The following is a 20,058-nucleotide window of genomic DNA, read 5'->3' as shown; positions in this document are numbered from 1 at the left end:
ACAACCTGGACTTTAGTCATGGACGGAGGAAGCAGAGTCTCTGACTTCAGCATCGAGAGCATCCTCTCCCCGCAGCTCGGACACAAACTGCAGCCGCAGCCGCGTCTCATGAACTTCGCACCGGACACTTTCATCCACAGGATCCCAGTCACCGGATTCCACCTGGACTCCGGGATCCTCCGACCTCCTGCGCCGGTGCGGGTGCCGGTTCTGTCCTCGGGCAGCCTGCAGTTCGGAGGGGCGAGCTTCGGGGAGACGTTTTATTCACGTGGAACAGATTTCAGCGTTTATCCAAACTTTGTGCACTTCAGCGGCCACAACCTCTCAGGTGAGTGAGTGAATGAGTGAGTGAGTGAGAGAGAGAGAGAGAGAGAGTGTCCCAGGGACAAACCAAACATTTTTCTTTTTAATTTCAGTTAGTTATGTGTAACGTTCTATAAGACTGGACAATTACAATAACAACATATATCGATATGTAACAAAGTTCAGTATACCCATTATATATGATGCGTTTATGTTGTAAACAAGGTGTTTCACTTCAACTTTAACTATAAAGTGCGACTTATAACTAAGTCTTTAATTATCTGACATTTATCGCGATTATTATAGATATCACTCATTTGAAAAAATGTCAGAATCTAAAGATCTAAGACGTTTTTTCATTGTTTAATAATATTCTTCAATCTCTTCTCAACAGATGCTCAGCAGCCGTTGCCCGGTTACCACGGCTACCATCACGTGCCCGTGCAGCCGCAGCATCCACAGCACCAGCAGCAGCAGCAGCAGCGTCAAAAAGCCCGGATGAGGACGGTGTTCACCGACGGTCAGACCAAACACCTGGAGGCGCTGTTCGAGCTCACAGACTACCCGACGGTGGAGGCGCGCGCGGAGGTGGCGAGGAGCACCGGGCTGAACGAGGAGACGGTCAGGGTGAGTGTCACGTGAGAGAGAGAGAGAACCACTATTACAAAACCCTGAACTACCCCTTTAATGAATGTGCATGTAAAAGTTTTATTTATTGTTGGTTTTTACATTCTTCATGAAACTCAAACCCACTTCTCTTTTGATTCCAGGTGTGGTTTAAGAACCGCAGGGCCAGGAGGAAGCGGCAGCGCAGCGGGTCAAAGGTCAACTCTCCTTCCCCCTGTGCTGCAGCAGAGATGAGACTTGTCTCCTCTATTCTCTGAATCCACATAGATTCTTCACCTGCTGCTACACATCAGGAATCCTACAGCGCTTCATGTTCAGGGACACTGTCTTCATGTTCAGGGACGCAGTCCTCATATTCAGGGACGCAGTCCTCATGTTCAGGGACACTGTCTTCATGTTCAGGGACGCTGTCTTCATGTTCAGGGACGCTGTCCTCATGTTCAGGAAAGCTGTCCTCATATTCAGGGAAGCTGTCCTCCCAGCTAAAGTACCGTGGACACTCGCTGGATTATCCTGTGAAGAACAAACACCTGCTGAACAAACCAAACCTACTGTGATGGGACACTTTTATTGTGATGATGCATTCAGGCACTGCTGGGAAAAATCAGACATCTCAGACTTTTCACCCTGGGACTAGGGGATGTTTAAGGAGAGTCACCTCTAGCTCATAGTTTAAAATTTATTGTGTATTTCCATGTAATTTATTAAGATATTTTTGTAGGTTTTGAACACAAGCACCGTTTGTAACCTCTAAAATGGTTTCATTACAAATTAAATTTCATTTTGTGATATTGATTCAGTTTTTTGTCCTTTTTTACCCTCAATCTGTATATTTGTTGTATAGAAATTTTTTTTTTTTGATTGATTGATTGACAGACGCTGTAAGACCAAGCTGAAATTTATATTTGCAAAAACGATATACTTATCTCTCAAACACATAATTTGTGTGCACTAAGGTTTTAATTTAATTTACAGTCTAAACAATTGTTGTCTACTCAGCTTGTCTGGCATTTACATACGAACTAATTCATGAGAGAAACATATGCAATTTATTTTTAAGATAATAGTTTCTGAATACAGCTGGGATTATCACACCACCCACTCGACCCTCATGTGGAGAGTAAAGAGGTGGATGGATGGAGTGGAAGGATTCTTGACATGTGGGTGGTAAAATTGTATTTGTATGATGCAGTTATGGTTTAATTTGTTTACTAGCAAATCACTGTTGATATTTTTATCCCCCAGACACTCAAACATAGAGCAGTAATAGCCTGATATGGTCATTTGACAACATCTGTATCCTGCTTAAGAAGATAAATAAGAAGTTTGCATTGTTTATGAGATTTACTGGAGGTCAGTGAATGCGTCTTGAGGGTGAGTGGGCGTGTCCGTCATCTGAGGGCCCTGTGGTTGGTTGGAAATTCGGAGGGAACACCTGTGTGTTTCCTGGTAGTGTTGCAGGAGGCAGAAACACCAGCTAAGAACCAGGCCTCTTCCCTCGGGTTTCATCTACTTACTAACTCACTGAAACATGGACATAAACAAACGTGTTTCATATCATTAACAACTTGTGGAAGGAGCAGCACCAGCTAAGATCCTGCACTAAATCATACCCCTTCTACCTGTGCTGGCCAGGCTCTGTGACTGTGGCACTGATGAACCTGAGCAGGTGATTTTGGACAAATAACCTGAAACTTTTCCATATGAACTTTAAGTCAAAGTGAATTTTCTGTGGATGATGGGAAATGGACACTCCACAACTTGTTGACGATGTTCAGCGGTGCCTTCAAGCAAGAAAAGTAAGAAAACTCAACTTCACTGATGTAAGTACACATTTTATTACTGTATTACTTTACTCATGTTGCACCCACAGAAGGGGAAATGTGTGTACATGTAGGAGTTGACTGAGTGGCTGTTCTCATCCTCAACTCTACTTTCTGAGTGTTGTAATATTAATGGAGGTTGATTGGAAACAGATAAAAAAAATAATTAGGGATTTGTCTTTGGTCTGATGCTGGATCTATCTTCTCCTGCTGTTGTAAACGCGTCTCATCTAGACAAACTCTTGTTGCATTCATCACAGACTCCAAATATTGTCCAGATCAAATTCTCTGGACATTATTCATGTCTGGAAAAGGTTCAATTGAAGTGTAATGAGTTCTCAAATAGTGTGAATGTTACCTTCTTTGTCAAGGGCAGCGATATTTTACTACATTGTCTACCTGCTTTGAAGATAGTGATGGGACAATATACTGTACAAAAGTATCGCTCATCGTGATAAAGCATTTACAGTAAGTCTATCATGGTGAATTTCTGTTATTGTGACGATTATGAATGGAGAAATACATAAATATTTCATTTGAAAATCCTGCCTTGCTTTAGAGCGCTTTTTTAAATTTATTATTAAGAGATAGATTGTTAGACAACGATATATCACCAGATCAGGAATATTTTGACCCCTATCTCTGTTTGGAATTAACCATATATTTGCAAAGGAAATATTAAATGTATTATTATATTTAATATACAGTATATTTAACATAGAGGCCATGTTAAGAAACAACCATATTCAGTTAATCACAGTTATTTGTGGGGTTCATCAGGGTTCTGAATTAGGGCCATTGTTGTTAGTATTTTTTAAACAGGTAATCCACCGTGTACTACAACACATTACATTACAGTTGTACAATTTATAAATAAAACTATGAATAATATGAATATAAAACGTATCTTGTGGAAAGTTTTTAGTGAAGAAAAGCGAAGAAAGGAGGTAGAAAAACATCAAACTCTTTATTATATTCATAGAGTTATCACTTTTGTTATTATTAGAAGCAATTCCATGCTGATGAGGAGGTACACACTGAACAACCCAAACCAGAAAATACTGAAAGAGAGAGAGGGGGAAGTACAAACAGAGAGAGAAAGAAAGAGAGAGCATGCAGTGAGTGGGTGTTAAAGATGAGAAGCTCTTCCCTGTGTCCCCTTTAACGTCCGGCGGCTACACAACAGGGCTGACTCACACGCACACACACACTCACACACGTGCTACAAAATTGGAGAACAAAAAGCACACTTGGTGAAGTTATCAAAATATAGGCTATATATTGTATAATTTAAGACGAACTGATGATCAAACAACCAGAGTCAGTTTCTAAGAGAATGACTTCTGAGACACAGATTGATTCTAGAGGATTTACAGGAGCACGTTCTGATCGGTTCAGCCAATCAGCTACAAGTAACAATGACTTTACATTCCTGCTGATCATTTATCCAATCGTACATCAATATCTAACCGATTTCCTTTCTTACAAGCAGCTGTTTCTTTCTTTTTTTTTGTCGCTCTGATTTGTCAAGTTATTATTATTATTTAAACAAGAGAACTAGACTTCTGCATCTCCTCTGGTTTCCAGGCTTGGAGAAATCTGACTTTGACCAATCACAGTGCAGTTCAGAAAGAGAGAGAGGGCCTCCTACTGGCCGTTCAACTAAGCAGCTGCATGTTCAAATCCATCTCCGCACAAAAGTCGTATTTCCAGCATTGGGAACACCTGCCTATGCCCAAAGAGGCTGAAAGGCCCTATCCACACGGAAACAGAATCAACGTCTTCATCCACACAAAAGCCACAAAATGTCTGAGCACTGTAGTACATATGCCAGGCCTGTACATGGTGCTGTAGCACTGCACAACCAAGAAAACCAGTGGGACTAAGGAAATGAAATGAAAGACCAAACAATCTCTAAACACAAGAAGAGGAAGACGACAAAGACGAAGATGAGCCATGGCAATCGCAGGAGAGAGACGGAATTTTGACATCACCGCTTTCTCACTCTGGGACCAGAACTCCCAAAACCCTGTTTCCGTGTGGATAAAACTCAGACACAATAAAGACTTTATCGGATTCACCTACACTCGTTTACATGTGGATGGCCCCTAAAAAAAGTTTTGAAATTTCAACAATAATGCCAATATGGCCGAAGCCTCCCAGAGATGGGGAGGTTTCCTCGGATCAGCTGTTGAATATCTGTGTCCATCCAGTGGGAGGGGCTAAGGACAATGAGACTCCATCCTAAAACGACAGTCGACTGATAGAACAGGAAAGTTTGAGAGAAAATGAATCAGCAGGAATGGGAAGCAAAATCCAAAAAACAAGGGGAACCACTTTAGTCTTTTAAATGAAACAAAATATCACCAAAGCTCATGTTTATATTTCATCTGCTGTATTTATGAATAACCAGCGACTCACTGGTGGTCAAACCAGAGGAATCTCCACATTTACGTAAATAGTCAAAGCTTTACTGGGACTTATGACTGTACTGTACGTTTACTGTACAAAGACGAACCATCACCGATGTCAATGTTCACCCATGTCCACACACTGTGAAACACAACACATGGATTCGTCCTTGTGCGACATGACAGCAGAGGCGAGCGTGAATGCAGGAAGGTAAAGCTGTGAGTCATCGTCGTATCATGACAGAAGTGTTTGTTCAGGATAATTCCACAGGCACAAACACAACGGTTAATACAGCATTGTGCAGGAGCAACCACAAAAGAAAAGGTTCAACACAAAAATCCACCTGAGGAAAAACCACAGATCCACTGATCGACAGAGACGATCAGAGAGTTCTCTGTACCTTTGCAGAGGTGGAATCAAAAATTCAACAAGCAACTTTGGGACAAGAAGTTCTTTTCTTCTTTTTTCATCAACATTTGAATTATGTATAAAATGTCAATAATAGCTGATGGTAATAAAAGTAAAAGTTGATTTTAAAATCTATTGGTGTCACTCCTGATGGATGATGAATGTCCATGACTGACTCTATGTACGGTTTTTGTTACTTCTGTTGAATGTTTGACTCTACCCGTCCGTCACTGACGCACCTCCACACATTATTTCTGTTCAGGTTTTTTTTAAACCTTGGCCTCAAAGAGTCTGGACTCTTTCTTTTCCTTCATTTGGCAGTTTTTAGGTGTCCCGCCCTCGAAAAGCCCTCGTCCACAGGAGCGAGAGCGCGCTCGTCTCTCCGTGTTTGTGTGCGCGCGCAGTGTGAAGAGACACAAACATTTCCACACACAGATAGGTACACTGTTTTACATATTGCTGTTTTCAGTTACGTTATATACTTCTAAGAGAGTTTTACATTAAGCACACGTAGGTTTAGATAGGTTCAAGTCTTCTCACGGATGCTCACGGTCACAGAAAGTACAGAAATCTTATTTAGATGGAGAAAGAGGCATGAGAGGAGAGGAGAGGAAAAGAGAGGGATGATGGAGAAATATTGATCGAGATGACAGTCTGATGAGGGGACACGAGGGTTATTGATGACAAATATTAGCTTCAAAATCAACACAGACACTAATATTAAAAACACTTTGATCATTTTGGGTCTCTAAGCAGTTTTGGTTCATGGAAAATTATGATTGCAGCTCGATAAGATTTCTATATTACACTGTAAGTCAACTAGTTGTACTAATAATAATATTATTGATTGATTGATTAATTCATTAATTAAAAACACTTATCATCTATCTACAGTATTGTTTGTAAAAAGACGTGATGCTGACTCCGGCCATTTCCTTTGTGGTACAATCTTTAGTTCCAGGTCCAATATGCAACATTCTGCCCTCACACAAGTATCAGAAACAGATATTCTGTGTGTATTTCGAGCGTCTGTTGTATTTGAACACCATCAGAGAGGCTGGATGCAACTTCCCAATGTCGGCGGTGTTACAAGTAGAAACAGACGAGTGTGACTCTGCAGATTTCAGCTCATTTAGACGTAATTTTGGTTTGGCATTTCCAAGATGGGAAAGCTCTACCTGCTGTGAAATGAGCTTCTGGTTCCTTCTCTTGAACTCGTACTGAACTAATTTGGTTATATTGCACGTCTGTTGTCATCGGTGACCTTCATGACTTGGCACAATAGCGCTCTAGCGTTAGCTTTTTTATGATTGTTTTTGTTTTGGTCTGACATGCAGCGCTCGATCACTGCACACTGGACCTTTTTAAATCCAAACTTGCACCACAAAAAAAAAGAAGCTACATTTCAACTTTAAGATGTGCCGTTACATGACATTATTTATACACTTTAACATTAATTAGAATTAGAGGACAGATGTGACAGAAGGACCCAGGAACTTTGTTATGTACAAACAAACAAAAATATATAACTGACTGCAAACACTATGATCAAATACAGTCGCTGATAAACCCTGTTTTCAATTGAACATCTGAGATTAAAGCTGCGTCACACTCATGATGATGGATTTGTAGGACATGAAGCTCTGACTGCACAAGATCACGTTTAGTGACCACGATTCTCTGAGTGCAAAAACTCTCTCTCTCTGAGGCTTAGTCAAGTTTAACTCTGTTATTCTTCATTCTGTTGCCACACATTTGTCTCCAGGGACATAAAATGTACAATATTTTCAACCTTTCACTGCAGAGTGCTCATCAATATCACACTTGGCCCCGGCAGCCATGGCCGGATTTACACCCCGAGACCTTCTCATTTGTAGGTCTTTCCATTTCATCAAAAGTAAGAGCTCAATATCTCCTGATATCAATTTTTCCCTGTTGTAAACGTTTAATCGCACACTCCAAGATGTTTTTATACACGTCTCGGTATGATTTAAGAGAGAGAGAGAGTCTCAACACAACAGAGAAATTCAAGTCTCCACATCAGACACGGTAGCCGCTAAAAGACAAACACAAGAAGCAAAGAGGCAGCAGCAGCCAGATAAAGAAGCAACTGGACGACAACTAAAAACACTTTCTGCATAAGTTATCCATGTTGAGTTGCACAGGATTGCTTAGCTATGAGACACTTTTAAATTATTTATCCGATTCTGTCTGAGCCTCGGTCAGAATCAAAAATTACTCTTCAGGATTAGTTTTGCAGGATCAATGTTTGCTTTCAGATTGCTATGCAGATTACGTTTCCAGATTTCAAAATGTCAGGATTATTCTCAGGTGTCGACATTAATCTGGCACTAAATATGAAAGAATTTGGCAGCAAAAATAAAACGTGTAGCAGCAAAAACTCTGTAAATAACAAATTGGTTTAACGAATGCAGGACATTTTGATCAGATACAAGGCACTATAGATTTTGCTATAGAACATATTAATTAGACGGATTTGGGCTAAGAGTGTGTGAGAGAGAGGAGGGGGTCAGTGAGAGCGACAACCACACAATAGTCTGAGGAGACTCAGAGTCAAGAGAGGAAAGCAAACGTAAAAAGATGGAGAGCGCGGAGAGATCGATCGTGTGGTAGAGGAGGAGGAGGAGTGAGGGAGGAGGGGCGTGGTTAGGACTGCATCTCAGCGCGAAGCATCCACGGAAACCAACAGCAGAACAGCAACCTGCAGAAGGAGGTGAAAGGAAGAGGAGGGAGGAAAGGAGCGGAGAGGCAGAAGAAGAAGAAGATATAGAAGAGATGTAAAATACTGGAGAAAGTCAGACTTGAATGGTTGAATGTTTAATTTAAGAGACAAACTGTTGATCATACAATTGTATGAGGTTTTAGGGTGGGGTTATGCAGTGAGTGACAGCCAGTACCAACCAATAGGTGCATGAGCAATTGGAAAGCTAGATATCAGGCTCCACCCTCTCTCTTCTATGTATGGTTATTTCTAAGATGGCACTGGACAAATGACTTACCTTGAGGCTTAAAAACAGGAGTTCATGACCCAACAGGCAACATCAGAGTGGATTAATACTTGGTCTGACTCTTCAAAATAAAACAATACATCAATAGTGGTCTGTGTTCTCACCTGGATATGGAGTTCTCGGAGGTCAGGTCTTTAGGAGAACGCATCGTGTTGAAGTTACGCTTAGGCTGTGCCACTGCAGGACGGAAACACACAGACGGTTAAAGTCAAATTTCCATCAGGTTTCTCGTATCTTCAGTCCTTTTCTTGACATTTTCCTCCATCATTGTACGAAGACTTAACCCTAGTTATCTTTGCCGAGTTAATGCTCGTGTGTGTCGGACCTGTGAACTATCTGTGAGCCTCGGACTCTTTACCGTCGATTACCTGACACTGTAAACTATTATGAATGATGCTTACTGGTGACTTGGTGGACTTTCTTCACCATGGTGTTGTCACTGTGCGAGCCGTCTTTAGGGCCTCCAATTCTGACAAGACAACAATGAAAACAGCTTTTAACTGGAATCATTCTCACCTCTGCAGGAAATATGGTTGCAATTGCTCCCTCTTTTTTCATTTAAAAAAAATAAACTCAAGCAGTTAGGGAAAAGCTTACACCGAAAAGAGAAGCTAAAGTGAAACAACACGGCCCTACCTCTGGACGCGGGAGGGTGGAGCAAAGACTCCATATTTGGGCAGGCAGCTGAAGTAACGGACTCCGAACACGGAGCCGTCATGTTTGCCTGTCGGCTGATCCAACTCGACGCCAAACCAGTAACCTGTGAGGACACAAACAGCTCGGGTGATACTTGCTCTGACTCTGTGTTTCCGTATTTGCACACACCGAAAGTGATACACACAAACCTGGAGCAGTGGAGAACAACTGTTATAGTTTGTTACTGGTAATTAAAGCTTAAAGTATTTTTGGGCAAAAATAAGAAAAAAATTCCAATTCTACACAGCCAATGAAAGCTACCCATCTTCACTTATTCTTGATGCAAAGGAGACGGCCTCTGCATTGAGTCAAAACTTGTATTTATGGTTCTACCCATGTCGGCATGGCGACATGCCCAGTAAGGTATCAGTAATGTATACATAATCAGATCAAACCTGGAGCAAAGTCTGTTTTGCCGAAGTAGCGCACGATGCCGTGTTTCTGTCCAGCCACCAGAACCTGATCTCCAACTTCCACGTTGATCCCCTCAGGATCCAGACCGGCTGCTGACGACTTTTTCCTCTCAGCTGAGAACACACAGAGAGAGAACACACTCGCAATGATGACACAGACACTTGTTTTTAGTCTGATCTGAAGTCAGTTTTAAAGGCTTTGGATATGTGACATTCATTTTTACTTCATAAATAAAAAGTACATTTAAAAGATCCTGCAAGGAACAGACAACAGTCACATATGGCTTATTACAGCACGTACGGTTTTACATCCTTCACTTAATTCACATCTTTGCATTGACTATGTCAGTAATCACATCTCAAATTTAGTTTTGCGTCCAGTGTGCCTGCACCATCACGTTAGGAGTGGGCCTTACCCTTCTGTCGCTCCTTTTCCTTCTTCTCTTTCTCCTTCTGGGTTTTTCCAGCGAGGCGGGAGGCCAGGTCCATGCGGGGGGTTCGGGGGGTGGAGGTGACGGATGAGACCGTCTGGTCCACAGCCTTGGAAATCTTTGACACTGGAGCAAAAATCCCTGCCACACAAATGAGGCACACAATTGAAAGCTCAAAACTCAAAAGACCTGAGTTCTGTGGTGTCTGAATACATTTTCAACCACTCTGTGGTGCTGATGTTGATGTAGTTCATGATAGAAAAATCACAGGTGTAATTAATCAAAATATGGCGCTTCTCCACTATACAGCTGTAGCACGGCTTGGCTCTGTGCGGTTCGACTCGACTTGTTTCTTTGTTTTATGGCTTTTCCATTAGCGATAGTACCTGGTACCTTGTACTTCTTAAGTACCTGCTCTAGTGAGGTTCCAAGCAAGCTGAGCTGATACTAAAATGTGACTTTGACAGACTGCTGGCCACTGATTGGTCAGAGTGTCGTCACTGGAAGAGTTAAAAATACTTAAAATCCCAAAAACATGCGTTAATCTCCAATATTTAGCAAATACATTTCTGGTGTATTTACCGAAAAGAACTGCTTTGCCCCCTGTTTATTTCGCGTAAAAAGTCAGTGTCATGGCATTTTCGTGCGGTCGACAACTGTATAGTGGAAAAGCACCATTATTGATGGATAAGTACCATTTAGCTTGCTCTGTTTTGGGGTGCACTCTAGTTCACACAGTCCTGATGTACATGCACTAACAACCTCTACAGCTGCTTATACGTCACGGCTTGCTCGAAGGCACCAGGGCAGCTGTTGTTACCTAGTTTAGGAGGGCAGATGAAGTAGCGAACACCACCCACACTGCCGTCATTCTTCCCTTCGGGCTCGTCAAGCTCCACGCCAACCCACTGGCCGCTGGCAAACTCTGTGGTACCACAAAACCTCAGAGTGCCCATCTATGAGAGAGACACACACACAGTGTAATGTAAGTTAGAGGAGTTTAAATCTCACAGCAGATATCCTTTGGCTTGTGCATGGGGTGGGGGGGGCAGATAATCTGTGTGTCTGCTGCTTTGTTATGAGGGGGGAAAAGGAACATAATACAGGACAATGTATATGACGTGAACATGTGACGTGTTTTGTGAGTCAGTTCAGTTTGTCTATGGTGCAGTCGGAGCTCCGTCCAACCAACCTGTGTGAGGTTTTCAGGCAGGACGTTGTCTCTGCTCTTGTCTCTCTGGAGCTACACAGCAAGAACACACTGTTTAGAGCTCACGCAGGTTTAATCTGTCCTGCAACCAGACATTCACTGGTTACATCATTCTGCACAGGTACAGTCGGTCAAATATGTTTTCTTCCACGATTTATACTCCTTTTTGCGTTGGTCAACATGTACAGTAAAGTTGATTTTGACTACATGTGCCAATTTCAATGTTTCCTGTCATGTCTGGAGAATCATGGTTGAAGTCCGTCTGTCATCTGTGTTCTGTTAGACCAAATTTAAAGTTGTGGATAGTTCTGCTTCAGGTCTACACAGCAAGTCACACTGACTGCACTGACTGAGCGTCAGTACAACCGTCATTACAATTCACTTCTCATTTAACCCAAAGGCAAATATTAGTACAGTATATATTATTATATATATGATAATTAGGGCGCTGCTGTGGCAGTTCAGTTAAATCCCTATCTTCTGACCTTCATGTCATCCAGCAACACACGGTCTCCCAGCTTCAGTCCCAGTGAGGTCAGCATCAGGTTTCCCGGGATGTTGTCGTAGTTGAGGAGCGTGGCTCTGGGGAGGTTACAGCTCAGGGGGACGGCATCCAGCAGCAGCTGTTTCAGCTCTTTGGCCACCATGGCGGCTTCGGCCTTGTCCAGGCTCATGTCCATTGGGTCAGGAACTACCTCTCCTGGAACCTGGCCCTTCTCATTCTTTAGAGAAACAAGAAGGGGGGGTGGACCAACTATGAAATTTTAAGAAAATCCATTTAAATGATTTGCTCAAAAGTTTGTGGAGACATGCAGTGTAGGCCAAGGAAGATCCAGATCCAGGCATTAGCTTCAATCTAGTTCACACTATACACTTTTCAGTCCACTACCCCGTTTGCTAATGATTTGCAAGTCGTGACCAGTCGCCGCTAACTGGCATGCGGCATCAGGACTGCTGGACTTTGGAAAAGTTTGTCCTTTACTGTACATTAATTTGCATTTGAAACACATTAATACTTGTCAGAGGTATTGGTTACCAATAACTACTATTATCGCTAAAGTTGCCCTTTTGCATCTTGCACATTGTTTGTTCAGTAGATAGAGATTTTTACCCGGACAATTGGGCTGGCTCCGTGCTCCAGCAGACACTTTACTGCACCCAGGCAGAGGTTGGAGGCAGCGATGTGAAGCGCTGTGCCATAGTGGAAATCACTGCATGTGGAGTTCATCACTGAGGAGAACACAGAGGACTTAAACATCTGGTGATACTGTACTGAGCAACACAGCAAAAATGTAGTAATGATAGCGTGTGTGTGTGTGTGTACCTCTGGGTTTGGCGGCTTTGAGCAGAATTCGGATCAGTTCTGGAACGTCAAAATAAGCAGCGTAGTGCAGTGCATTCATGTTGGTCCAGCGACTTCTCAGACTCACGTCGGCACCCAAGGAGATCAGCTGACTGGTGAGACGCAGAGCGGCTGCCGGATCACCTGCATGCACAGTGAGGAGTGACTGAATGAACTGAGCGGAGCCTCAGCTTCTACAGCGGCAGAGTCCTTTTACACCAGAAATCCTCTCTGGTGCCGAAAGCACTGATGATGGACTTAATTCAACTAAACCATGTCTAGTATGTTTTTGTTTGATTACTTTCAAGTGGGTTAAGCTCACAAACGTAATTAGACAAATAAACTCTTTAATGGTACAAGTAGAATTCCTGGCTGTAGTAAAGGTAAAATTCAAGTAACCTTGAAAGTGGAGGTTTTGTCTCCTAAACATTTAAGTTATTCAATGTTACATTAAAATGTCCATGTGAAAAAGCTTTACAACACTCTGATATGACTATGGAGAACCCTTGTATTCTTCTGTTTTTGGTATATATGTGCATATATATATATATATATATATATATATATATATATATATATATATATATATATATGCATATATGTAGGGTCCACAATACTGAATCTTACCAACTCCATGTGCTCCGGCCTTACAGCTGTAGTGAAGCAGTGTCATGTCAGTTAAACCATCACGGTCGTTCACATGGCAACCGCGCTTTAGGATCTGAGACGAAGACAGACAGGAGAAAAGGAGGAAGTTAACAAAGCAAAATAACACACAGACGATGAGGCTCCCACTCACATTGTCTCAGTGAATCTTTTAAATTTTGTTCCTGTCTTCATTCCGTGCATTGTTGATGTTGCCCACACACTAGCTGGCATTTCTGTAACATTTGCTAAAACTGCGATCCAATTATTTTATTATTTGAAGGCTAGCATGACACAGGTCCCATTTGAAAGCACCACTGTCATGATGGTTGAATTCCTTACCAACATGCTAATCAGTATGTTTAGACAATTTGAAAACGTATGGCACATTCATTTTATAATATTTACAGGGAAATGTTACAGTAGCACTACTTATCTTCTCACTCTGTCTGTCTGAGTCATGCTTTTATTTAATTCCCATCACGCTGAGTCAGCTTACTGCTGAGTCATGTTCGAGTCTCAATGACTTTGTGTCTCTCTATCTCTCCCTCTCTACCACTGCACCAATGTCTGTGCTCTCTCTCTGTCACTTTATGTCCATTCAGCTATTTGAACTGGGTCACTGTCCAGTGTGTGTACTTGTATAACCAACATTAAATGACCTGAACTACCTACTATCCCGAGTCTAACAAATCAAGGCACCAAATTGAAGCCGGTCAGTCCAGTGCTCAGGTTAAATGCCACTTTGTGCCACACTGGTTTAATGTGAACAGTCTGTCTTACTTGTGGATAGTCAACTCATCTCACGGGATTGAATCTGTTTCACTCAGTACGTTTACATGCACAATGTAATCAAGCTAAGGCCGTAGTCCGACTAAGACAGGCAGTCGGACAACTTACAGAGTTTGAGTATACATGAGGAGGAGAAAATCAATGTATTGGCCATGTACGTCTGACTCTGCCTCTGTAGGTGGCGCTGTCAGTCATAGTGTTGTTTGTTTTTTTCCAGCAACAGTACTGCAGTTTATACGTTGTCTCCTTCTACTTCCCGGGTCAAAGACTGGGGAGGACATTTTTGTACATGCGCAGAAGTCCGACTCCAGTCCGACTAAGCGTAATCGGACAACGAAACGCATTATCCAGGTATGTTAGTCTGACTAAGACTAGCTCAATTTTAGTCGGACTAACGTGTTTATATGACATTAAGAAAACTGAATTATTGTCTTAGTGTTTTATCTACAGTATAAGCCAGAAGTAAACAACGCTCACAACAATGCAGCAAGTTCTCGCTGAGAGAAACTTGACTCTCTCTCATCTGGTCTGTCCAAAAAAGTTGTTATGGGATTTTTAATTTGTTTTTTGAGTCTGACCCAATAAATACTTGTATATTGTATATTGCATATAATAATGTTTAACTAAGCAGTCACACATATATACATCACTTAAACACTTAATGCTAGGTGTCTGGTGATGAAGGCGGCTTCTGGTAGATGACAGAGCAGTGTCCGCCATGGCTGCCTTCATAGTAAGACTTGATACTGTTGCCATAGTGTTGTTTATTGCATGTCCGATACAAATGTAGACAATGAGGTATGGTACTGTTTGAAGGCATAAACGTGATTTGCAATGCTGCTTGGAAAGTTGAACATTTCTCACAGGGGTAAAAAGAGAAGCAACTGATCCACACTCCCACATTCCAAGTGAATAAGCAGCATTTCATCTGAAGCCTCCGTGTGTGTGTGTGTGTGAGTGTAGCACCAGTGTGTTGGTCATGGTGTGTTCCTACCTCGTTGCCAATGATGTCAATCTTGTGCTGCACTTGGGGAACCCACTGACGCACAATGGCAAACAGCTCAGGGATGGTGGTCCGAGGATCCATGAGGATCTCCAAACACGCCGGGTCATTCGGGTCAAAGAAGGTAAAGGCTAAAGATGGAGGAAGAAAGGAAAAGTTAGAGGGAAAGACAATGAATTACTCAGTACATTTACATGCACACTTCAAGCTAAGGCTGTAGTCCAAGTCAGAGATGCAACCGGCCAACATGATTGAGTAAATGGATTTATTGAATATGTACATCTGACTCCATAGGTAGCGCTGTACCTCTCTATAAGCTAGTGTGTACTGAATTAGTTTCTTTTTGACCTTTAGGTCACAGAAAAACAAGCAGTGAACAGCAAGATGAACGTGAGATAGATCGTGCCGTGGTCCTGTATGTTTCGTACCTACTGTACATGCTAATCATGATATAAGTTCGACGGAGCATGGCTCTTGTGTTGCTGTGTTGTCTGAAGAAAGATGCCACTGCTGTATGATTTCTGGCAACAACACTGCAGTTTATACGTCGCCATGTCCAACTCCAGTCTGACTAAGAGTATACATGCAGGAGCAATTGGACTATGAATCACATTATCCAGGTATCTTAGTCAGACTAAGACTACATGACATTAAAAAAAACAAAAATATTGTCTTAGTGTGACAAAAATTTAACATGCATTTAAACACACTGAATTAAAGGAAATCAGAGGTTGAACAGAGAAGAAACAGGCCAAGGATGTGAACGGGTGAAGATGAACTAATGAAAGGAGTGCAAGGGAGAAGAAAAAATTGTGGGACACTCAATGGCTGTGCCAAGATGTTTGTTACCCTCTGAATTACAAGTAGTCTTTGTGTTCAGCAGTTTCTCTTCCTGTCTGGTTTGCAGTCTGAGATCTGAGTCACGTTTCATTTTCAACTTAATGGGGCATAAACAGTCCTGGAGCTCCTTTTGCAGCCCAATGAGGGCAACAGAACCACATCATCTACAAAAAGCTGAGATACAAGCCTGATATTTGACTCTGCTGGAGCCCAGAGTCCACGAAGACCCCCCCAATAAAAACAGGATGGAGTTTTTTCATCATGAGGCTTCTTTTTCCTTTAAAACCATCCAACATCGAAGCAGCACAAGCTGGAGCTGTCACATTATTTCAAACATGGGATGTAAAGTTCACGTTCAAACTATTATTAACTGTTGGCAATTAATGCTGTGTTTGAAGTAGTACCCCTTAAGATCCAGCAGAGGGAGCTCATACAGATGCATCAGGGTAGTATGTGTGTATTCAATGAAGGGACACACCATTGCACTCAAACTGTTAACAGCTAACACTGAGGTGGTTTGTTATTGTGACAGTTATGTGCATTCATGGTGTTGGGACAGTACGTATTTAAGGTGGCATTGTGTTTAAGGTAGTATGACGTACCATAGTCTTTGGGCAGCGGTGCCTGGGCAGAGGGGTGCACCATGGCACGGCGGCGCGGCTCGTGAACTGGACTTTGATACTCGGACACTGACAGTGGCTCAGGCTCAGGCTCGGTGCTGGGTTCCAGATCAGCCACTGGATCCAAATCTTCATCCCTCTCCTCTCTTTCCTCACACTCCTCCTCCGGCTCATCGTCCTCCTCCTCATCCACTTCTGCCCTCTCCTCCTCTAGCTCGTATTCCTCCTCTTCATCTTCCTCCTCCCCTTCCTCATGTTCTTCCTCCTCTTCTGTTAGAGCCTCCTCCTCTTCTTTCTGAACTCTTCCCTCCTCCTGCTCCTCACGATCATGTCTCTCCTTCTCCTGCACCTCCAGGTTCTCCTCTTTAGTCATGACGAAGGATTCTGCAGCTGGGCCTGTCAGAGAAGAGGCAGAACACTGTCTTAAACCAAACCAAGAAGCATGTTTCTGTAAAGAATCTACAGTATTAAGAGTATAGCACTATAACTATAACGATGCTACTCGCATGTGACCTAACGCGGGTCACAGGAGAACCAAAGCTGCGGGCTGGACTTTGGACATGTCTGCCATATAACATAATAAGTCATGTTATTCTCCTGCTAACAAGCAAACTAATATAGTCCAGTTGATAAATAAAGTGTTCTCTAAGACCAGCGGCACTCTAATTGAAACTTCTTGTAAGTAAGAAATAGTGACCTCCAGTACAATGCACTATTATCATTTTTATTTTGCAAAGTGTAATTTAGTTTTAAAATGTATAAGTGTTTTTTTTATTCAGCTGACGTGAATTGGACTTGGCCACAGAATTCTTAAAAAATGGTTCTAAAAATAAACTTCTGAATGGATGAAATCCTCATCAGCAGGGTCAATAGAATTCAGTCATCATTAACCACAAGGACATGAGGCATCATGGGGTCTGGACTCTCGTCCACCTCACTCTGGTGTTCCTTCCTGTCTCCAAATGTCCCTGCTAGTTTCTGTCCATGAGTGCTATCTGTAGTGCAGGAGTGTGTCTGTGTTTGTATGGGTGTGGGATTGAGAGAGAGAAAACAAAGAGAGAGAGATAATTGACCAACTGCATCATACTGACAATAGCAGTAGCTAAAAAGGCTAGTGCTAACACTCCATGTCCATCATTAGCTGTTGACGGCTCTGACTGGATTAAATCTACTCTCCTCTTAAGCAAATGGACAAGACACTGAAATGCATCCAGCAGCCACTTCCTCTATCACTGAGCCATCCATCATTCATCCTCCAGGGAAGCAAAGAAGGAAACTATATATCTTAGTAAATATTTAAAACAATGATGCAAATGTCATAAGACAAACATAAATGCTCCCTCAGTCAGGTCTAGTAGTTTTGCTTGACATTGCCCATGAAGAACATACACGTCATGTTACCCTGTTCCTCTTCACAAATAACAAACACAGGCAGAATAACATCAACAACAACAAAAAGGTTCAGCACACTGCAGCTTTAAGCACATGAATATCAGCCGAATGTCGGCTGTTTGCTCCACCTCTTGAAACATTTCTCTACTTCTGCCTGATGCAGCATAAACAAAGTGGTGCAAAGGATCAGTCGTGCAGTTTGTCTGTGTGTGAGTGAATGAGCAGCAGTGCAGCATTACATTAATCCTCATCATATATCCATGACGGAAATTGGAACACACTAAATGTTTGTGCGTGGGCGTGATGTCATTTCCAGTTTGGACGACGTACGATAATATTGTGCAGTGCGATTTAAAATCCTCTCGCAATAACTTGATCGAGGTGAATTCCCACACGTGCAGTCCTCGTGATTTATTTTGAAGTAGCCTGCATCTTTTTCCACTTAATCCGAGACTTCATTATTTATGACGATCTTGGTTAATATTTTGTTTTTACTTGATAATGTGCACTAAATACATGTCCATAGTAGCAGCTCAGAATTCCTCCTAATTGTACACTTTATTGTCGACATTTGTTGACATTTTGTGAAAGCTCACTGATTCACTGTTGACAAAAACACAATTTTATAGCAATTCCCCTTCAGTTATTATTATTATTATCATCATTATTATTATTATTATTACGGTTATCATTATTATTATTATAAGTGACAGGAAATGTTGTAAGTCCCATGCCTACAACAGACTGAGAGGCAGAGGAGGCCATGACAGCCTCCTCCTCCTCCTCCTCCTCCATCCTTCCATCCGTCCTCCATTTTACACACATGGAGACACAAACAGCTCAGAAACAGACATTGTATCCCCTCAGCTGCAACCTGCCACCATGTTCACCACCTTCACCACCACGGTCCAGAACAATGAATAACAACGTCCACGCAGACTGCGATGGCCTCACAGTGTGGATCGAGCCAATGTGCGTAGTAAAGAAACGCCCCGTGTCACTCAAAGAAAACACGCACGTAAATAAAAACAAAATACACGACGACGACGCGAGGACGTTAATGTTCAAACAAACATCCGCATTTAACTCCTACATGTTCGTTTCTTTATTTTACAGTAGATCAAAAAGTGTACGTGAACGTAGCAGACAGAAAATAGCAGAGGCTTTGTTTTCAACAGCGCCTCCATTTCTCAGCATCATCATCATCATCGCCACAATCATCATCATCATCATCATCATCACACAGAAATACAATATAATCATGTTGTCATGAGTCAAAAACGTCCTCTTTTTTTTACCTGAAAACAAGCCGCTGAATGTTCGGTGATGATTCTCTGTGCTCTGATCTCAGCTCTGCTGTCTGATGATGCTCGACTCTCTCTCTCTCTCTCTGCCAATGTCTCTCTCTCTCTCTCTCTCTCTCTCTCTCTCTCTCCCTCTCTCTCTCCCTCCCTCCCTCCCTCCACTAGGTACAGGAGATGAATATTTTTGTCACGACCCTGACCAAAACAGTTGTGATTCACCATTTTATTGCGATCATTGCAAAAATCATATTCAATGTAAACGAGCAGAGACTTCTCTTGATGATCAACATCAACCGATAATAAGGTTGAAATATTTCTGTAAAAAAACAAAAACAAAAAAAAAACAGCTATGGATGACACATGTGACCACTTTTTTTGTCTTGTTTGCCCAGGGCCGGCCCTATACATTTTGTTGCCTTTGGTCCCAATACAAAATGTGCAATAAAAAAAAAAAAGGATTCAAATATTCTGCATAGTAATAAATAATAGTAAATGGTAAAATAAATAAAACACTGTTACTTTGCAGAACATTTAAATCTTTTTTAAGTCTCTTTTCTGTCTTTTTTTATAATATCATTGTATTATAATTTTTATATACAGTATATATGTAGTTCTTATAATACATTCATGGGGCTAACCCAGAGCCAGCTCGTGGCATAGGCCATTTAGGCAGTCACCTCGAGTGCCATCTACTGGAGGAAGAAATAATGATATACATACAAATACACATAGATATACAGTAAATGACTTATTTACAAACAATATCCA

General features: G+C 41.9%; 2 protein-coding genes across 4 annotated transcripts; one reads left to right on the top strand and one right to left on the bottom strand.

The window, feature by feature from the left end:
• Positions 1 to 801: 801 nt before the first annotated feature.
• On the top strand, positions 802 to 1,211 carry dharma. The gene is made up of 2 exons (XM_058634167.1): positions 802 to 930; positions 1,074 to 1,211. Exons 1-2 carry the CDS (start codon positions 802 to 804, stop codon positions 1,185 to 1,187), a joined length of 243 nt encoding a protein of 80 aa, XP_058490150.1. The 3' UTR covers positions 1,188 to 1,211.
• A 99-nt stretch (positions 1,212 to 1,310) lies between these two features.
• clip3 (CAP-GLY domain containing linker protein 3) lies at positions 1,311 to 19,399 on the bottom strand. Of its 3 annotated transcripts, none has more exons than XM_058634165.1 (15): positions 19,285 to 19,399; positions 16,577 to 16,990; positions 15,126 to 15,265; positions 13,322 to 13,415; positions 12,677 to 12,838; positions 12,464 to 12,582; positions 11,838 to 12,074; positions 11,335 to 11,385; positions 10,963 to 11,098; positions 10,128 to 10,283; positions 9,694 to 9,825; positions 9,239 to 9,362; positions 9,004 to 9,071; positions 8,707 to 8,779; positions 1,311 to 1,443 (listed from the first exon to the last, which is right to left on the bottom strand). In XM_058634165.1, the coding sequence occupies exons 2-15, from the start codon at positions 16,965 to 16,967 to the stop codon at positions 1,413 to 1,415; spliced, it is 1,914 nt and encodes a 637-aa protein (XP_058490148.1). In that variant the 5' UTR covers positions 16,968 to 16,990; positions 19,285 to 19,399; the 3' UTR covers positions 1,311 to 1,412. The 3 variants fall into 3 exon arrangements, with proteins under 3 accessions (XP_058490148.1, XP_058490147.1, XP_058490149.1); XM_058634164.1 differs by lacking the exon at positions 1,311 to 1,443 and adding an exon at positions 5,422 to 8,295; XM_058634166.1 differs by lacking the exons at positions 1,311 to 1,443; positions 11,335 to 11,385 and adding an exon at positions 5,422 to 8,295.
• Positions 19,400 to 20,058: the final 659 nt, after the last annotated feature.

This window comes from Solea solea, chromosome 7 (assembly GCF_958295425.1).
Source record: "Solea solea chromosome 7, fSolSol10.1, whole genome shotgun sequence".
NCBI lineage: Eukaryota > Metazoa > Chordata > Actinopteri > Pleuronectiformes > Soleidae > Solea > Solea solea.
This window is presented reverse-complemented; position numbering and strand designations above follow the sequence as displayed.

Bases quoted from the DNA above. Each gene is read 5' to 3' on its own strand.
- dharma (XM_058634167.1), top strand. From the start codon at position 802: ATGAGGACGGTGTTCACCGACGGTCAGACCAAACACCTGGAGGCGCTG. The intron at 931-1,073 runs GTGAGTGTCACG...TTTTGATTCCAG, and splicing joins TGAACGAGGAGACGGTCAGG to GTGTGGTTTAAGAACCGCAG.
- clip3 (XM_058634164.1), bottom strand. From the start codon at position 16,967: ATGACTAAAGAGGAGAACCTGGAGGTGCAGGAGAAGGAGAGACATGAT. The intron at 13,416-15,125 runs GTAGGAACACAC...TCTTCGTCTCAG, and splicing joins TTGACATCATTGGCAACGAG to ATCCTAAAGCGCGGTTGCCA. The intron at 11,386-11,837 runs GTCAGAAGATAG...CTTGCTGTGTAG, and splicing joins TGTTGCTGGATGACATGAAG to CTCCAGAGAGACAAGAGCAG.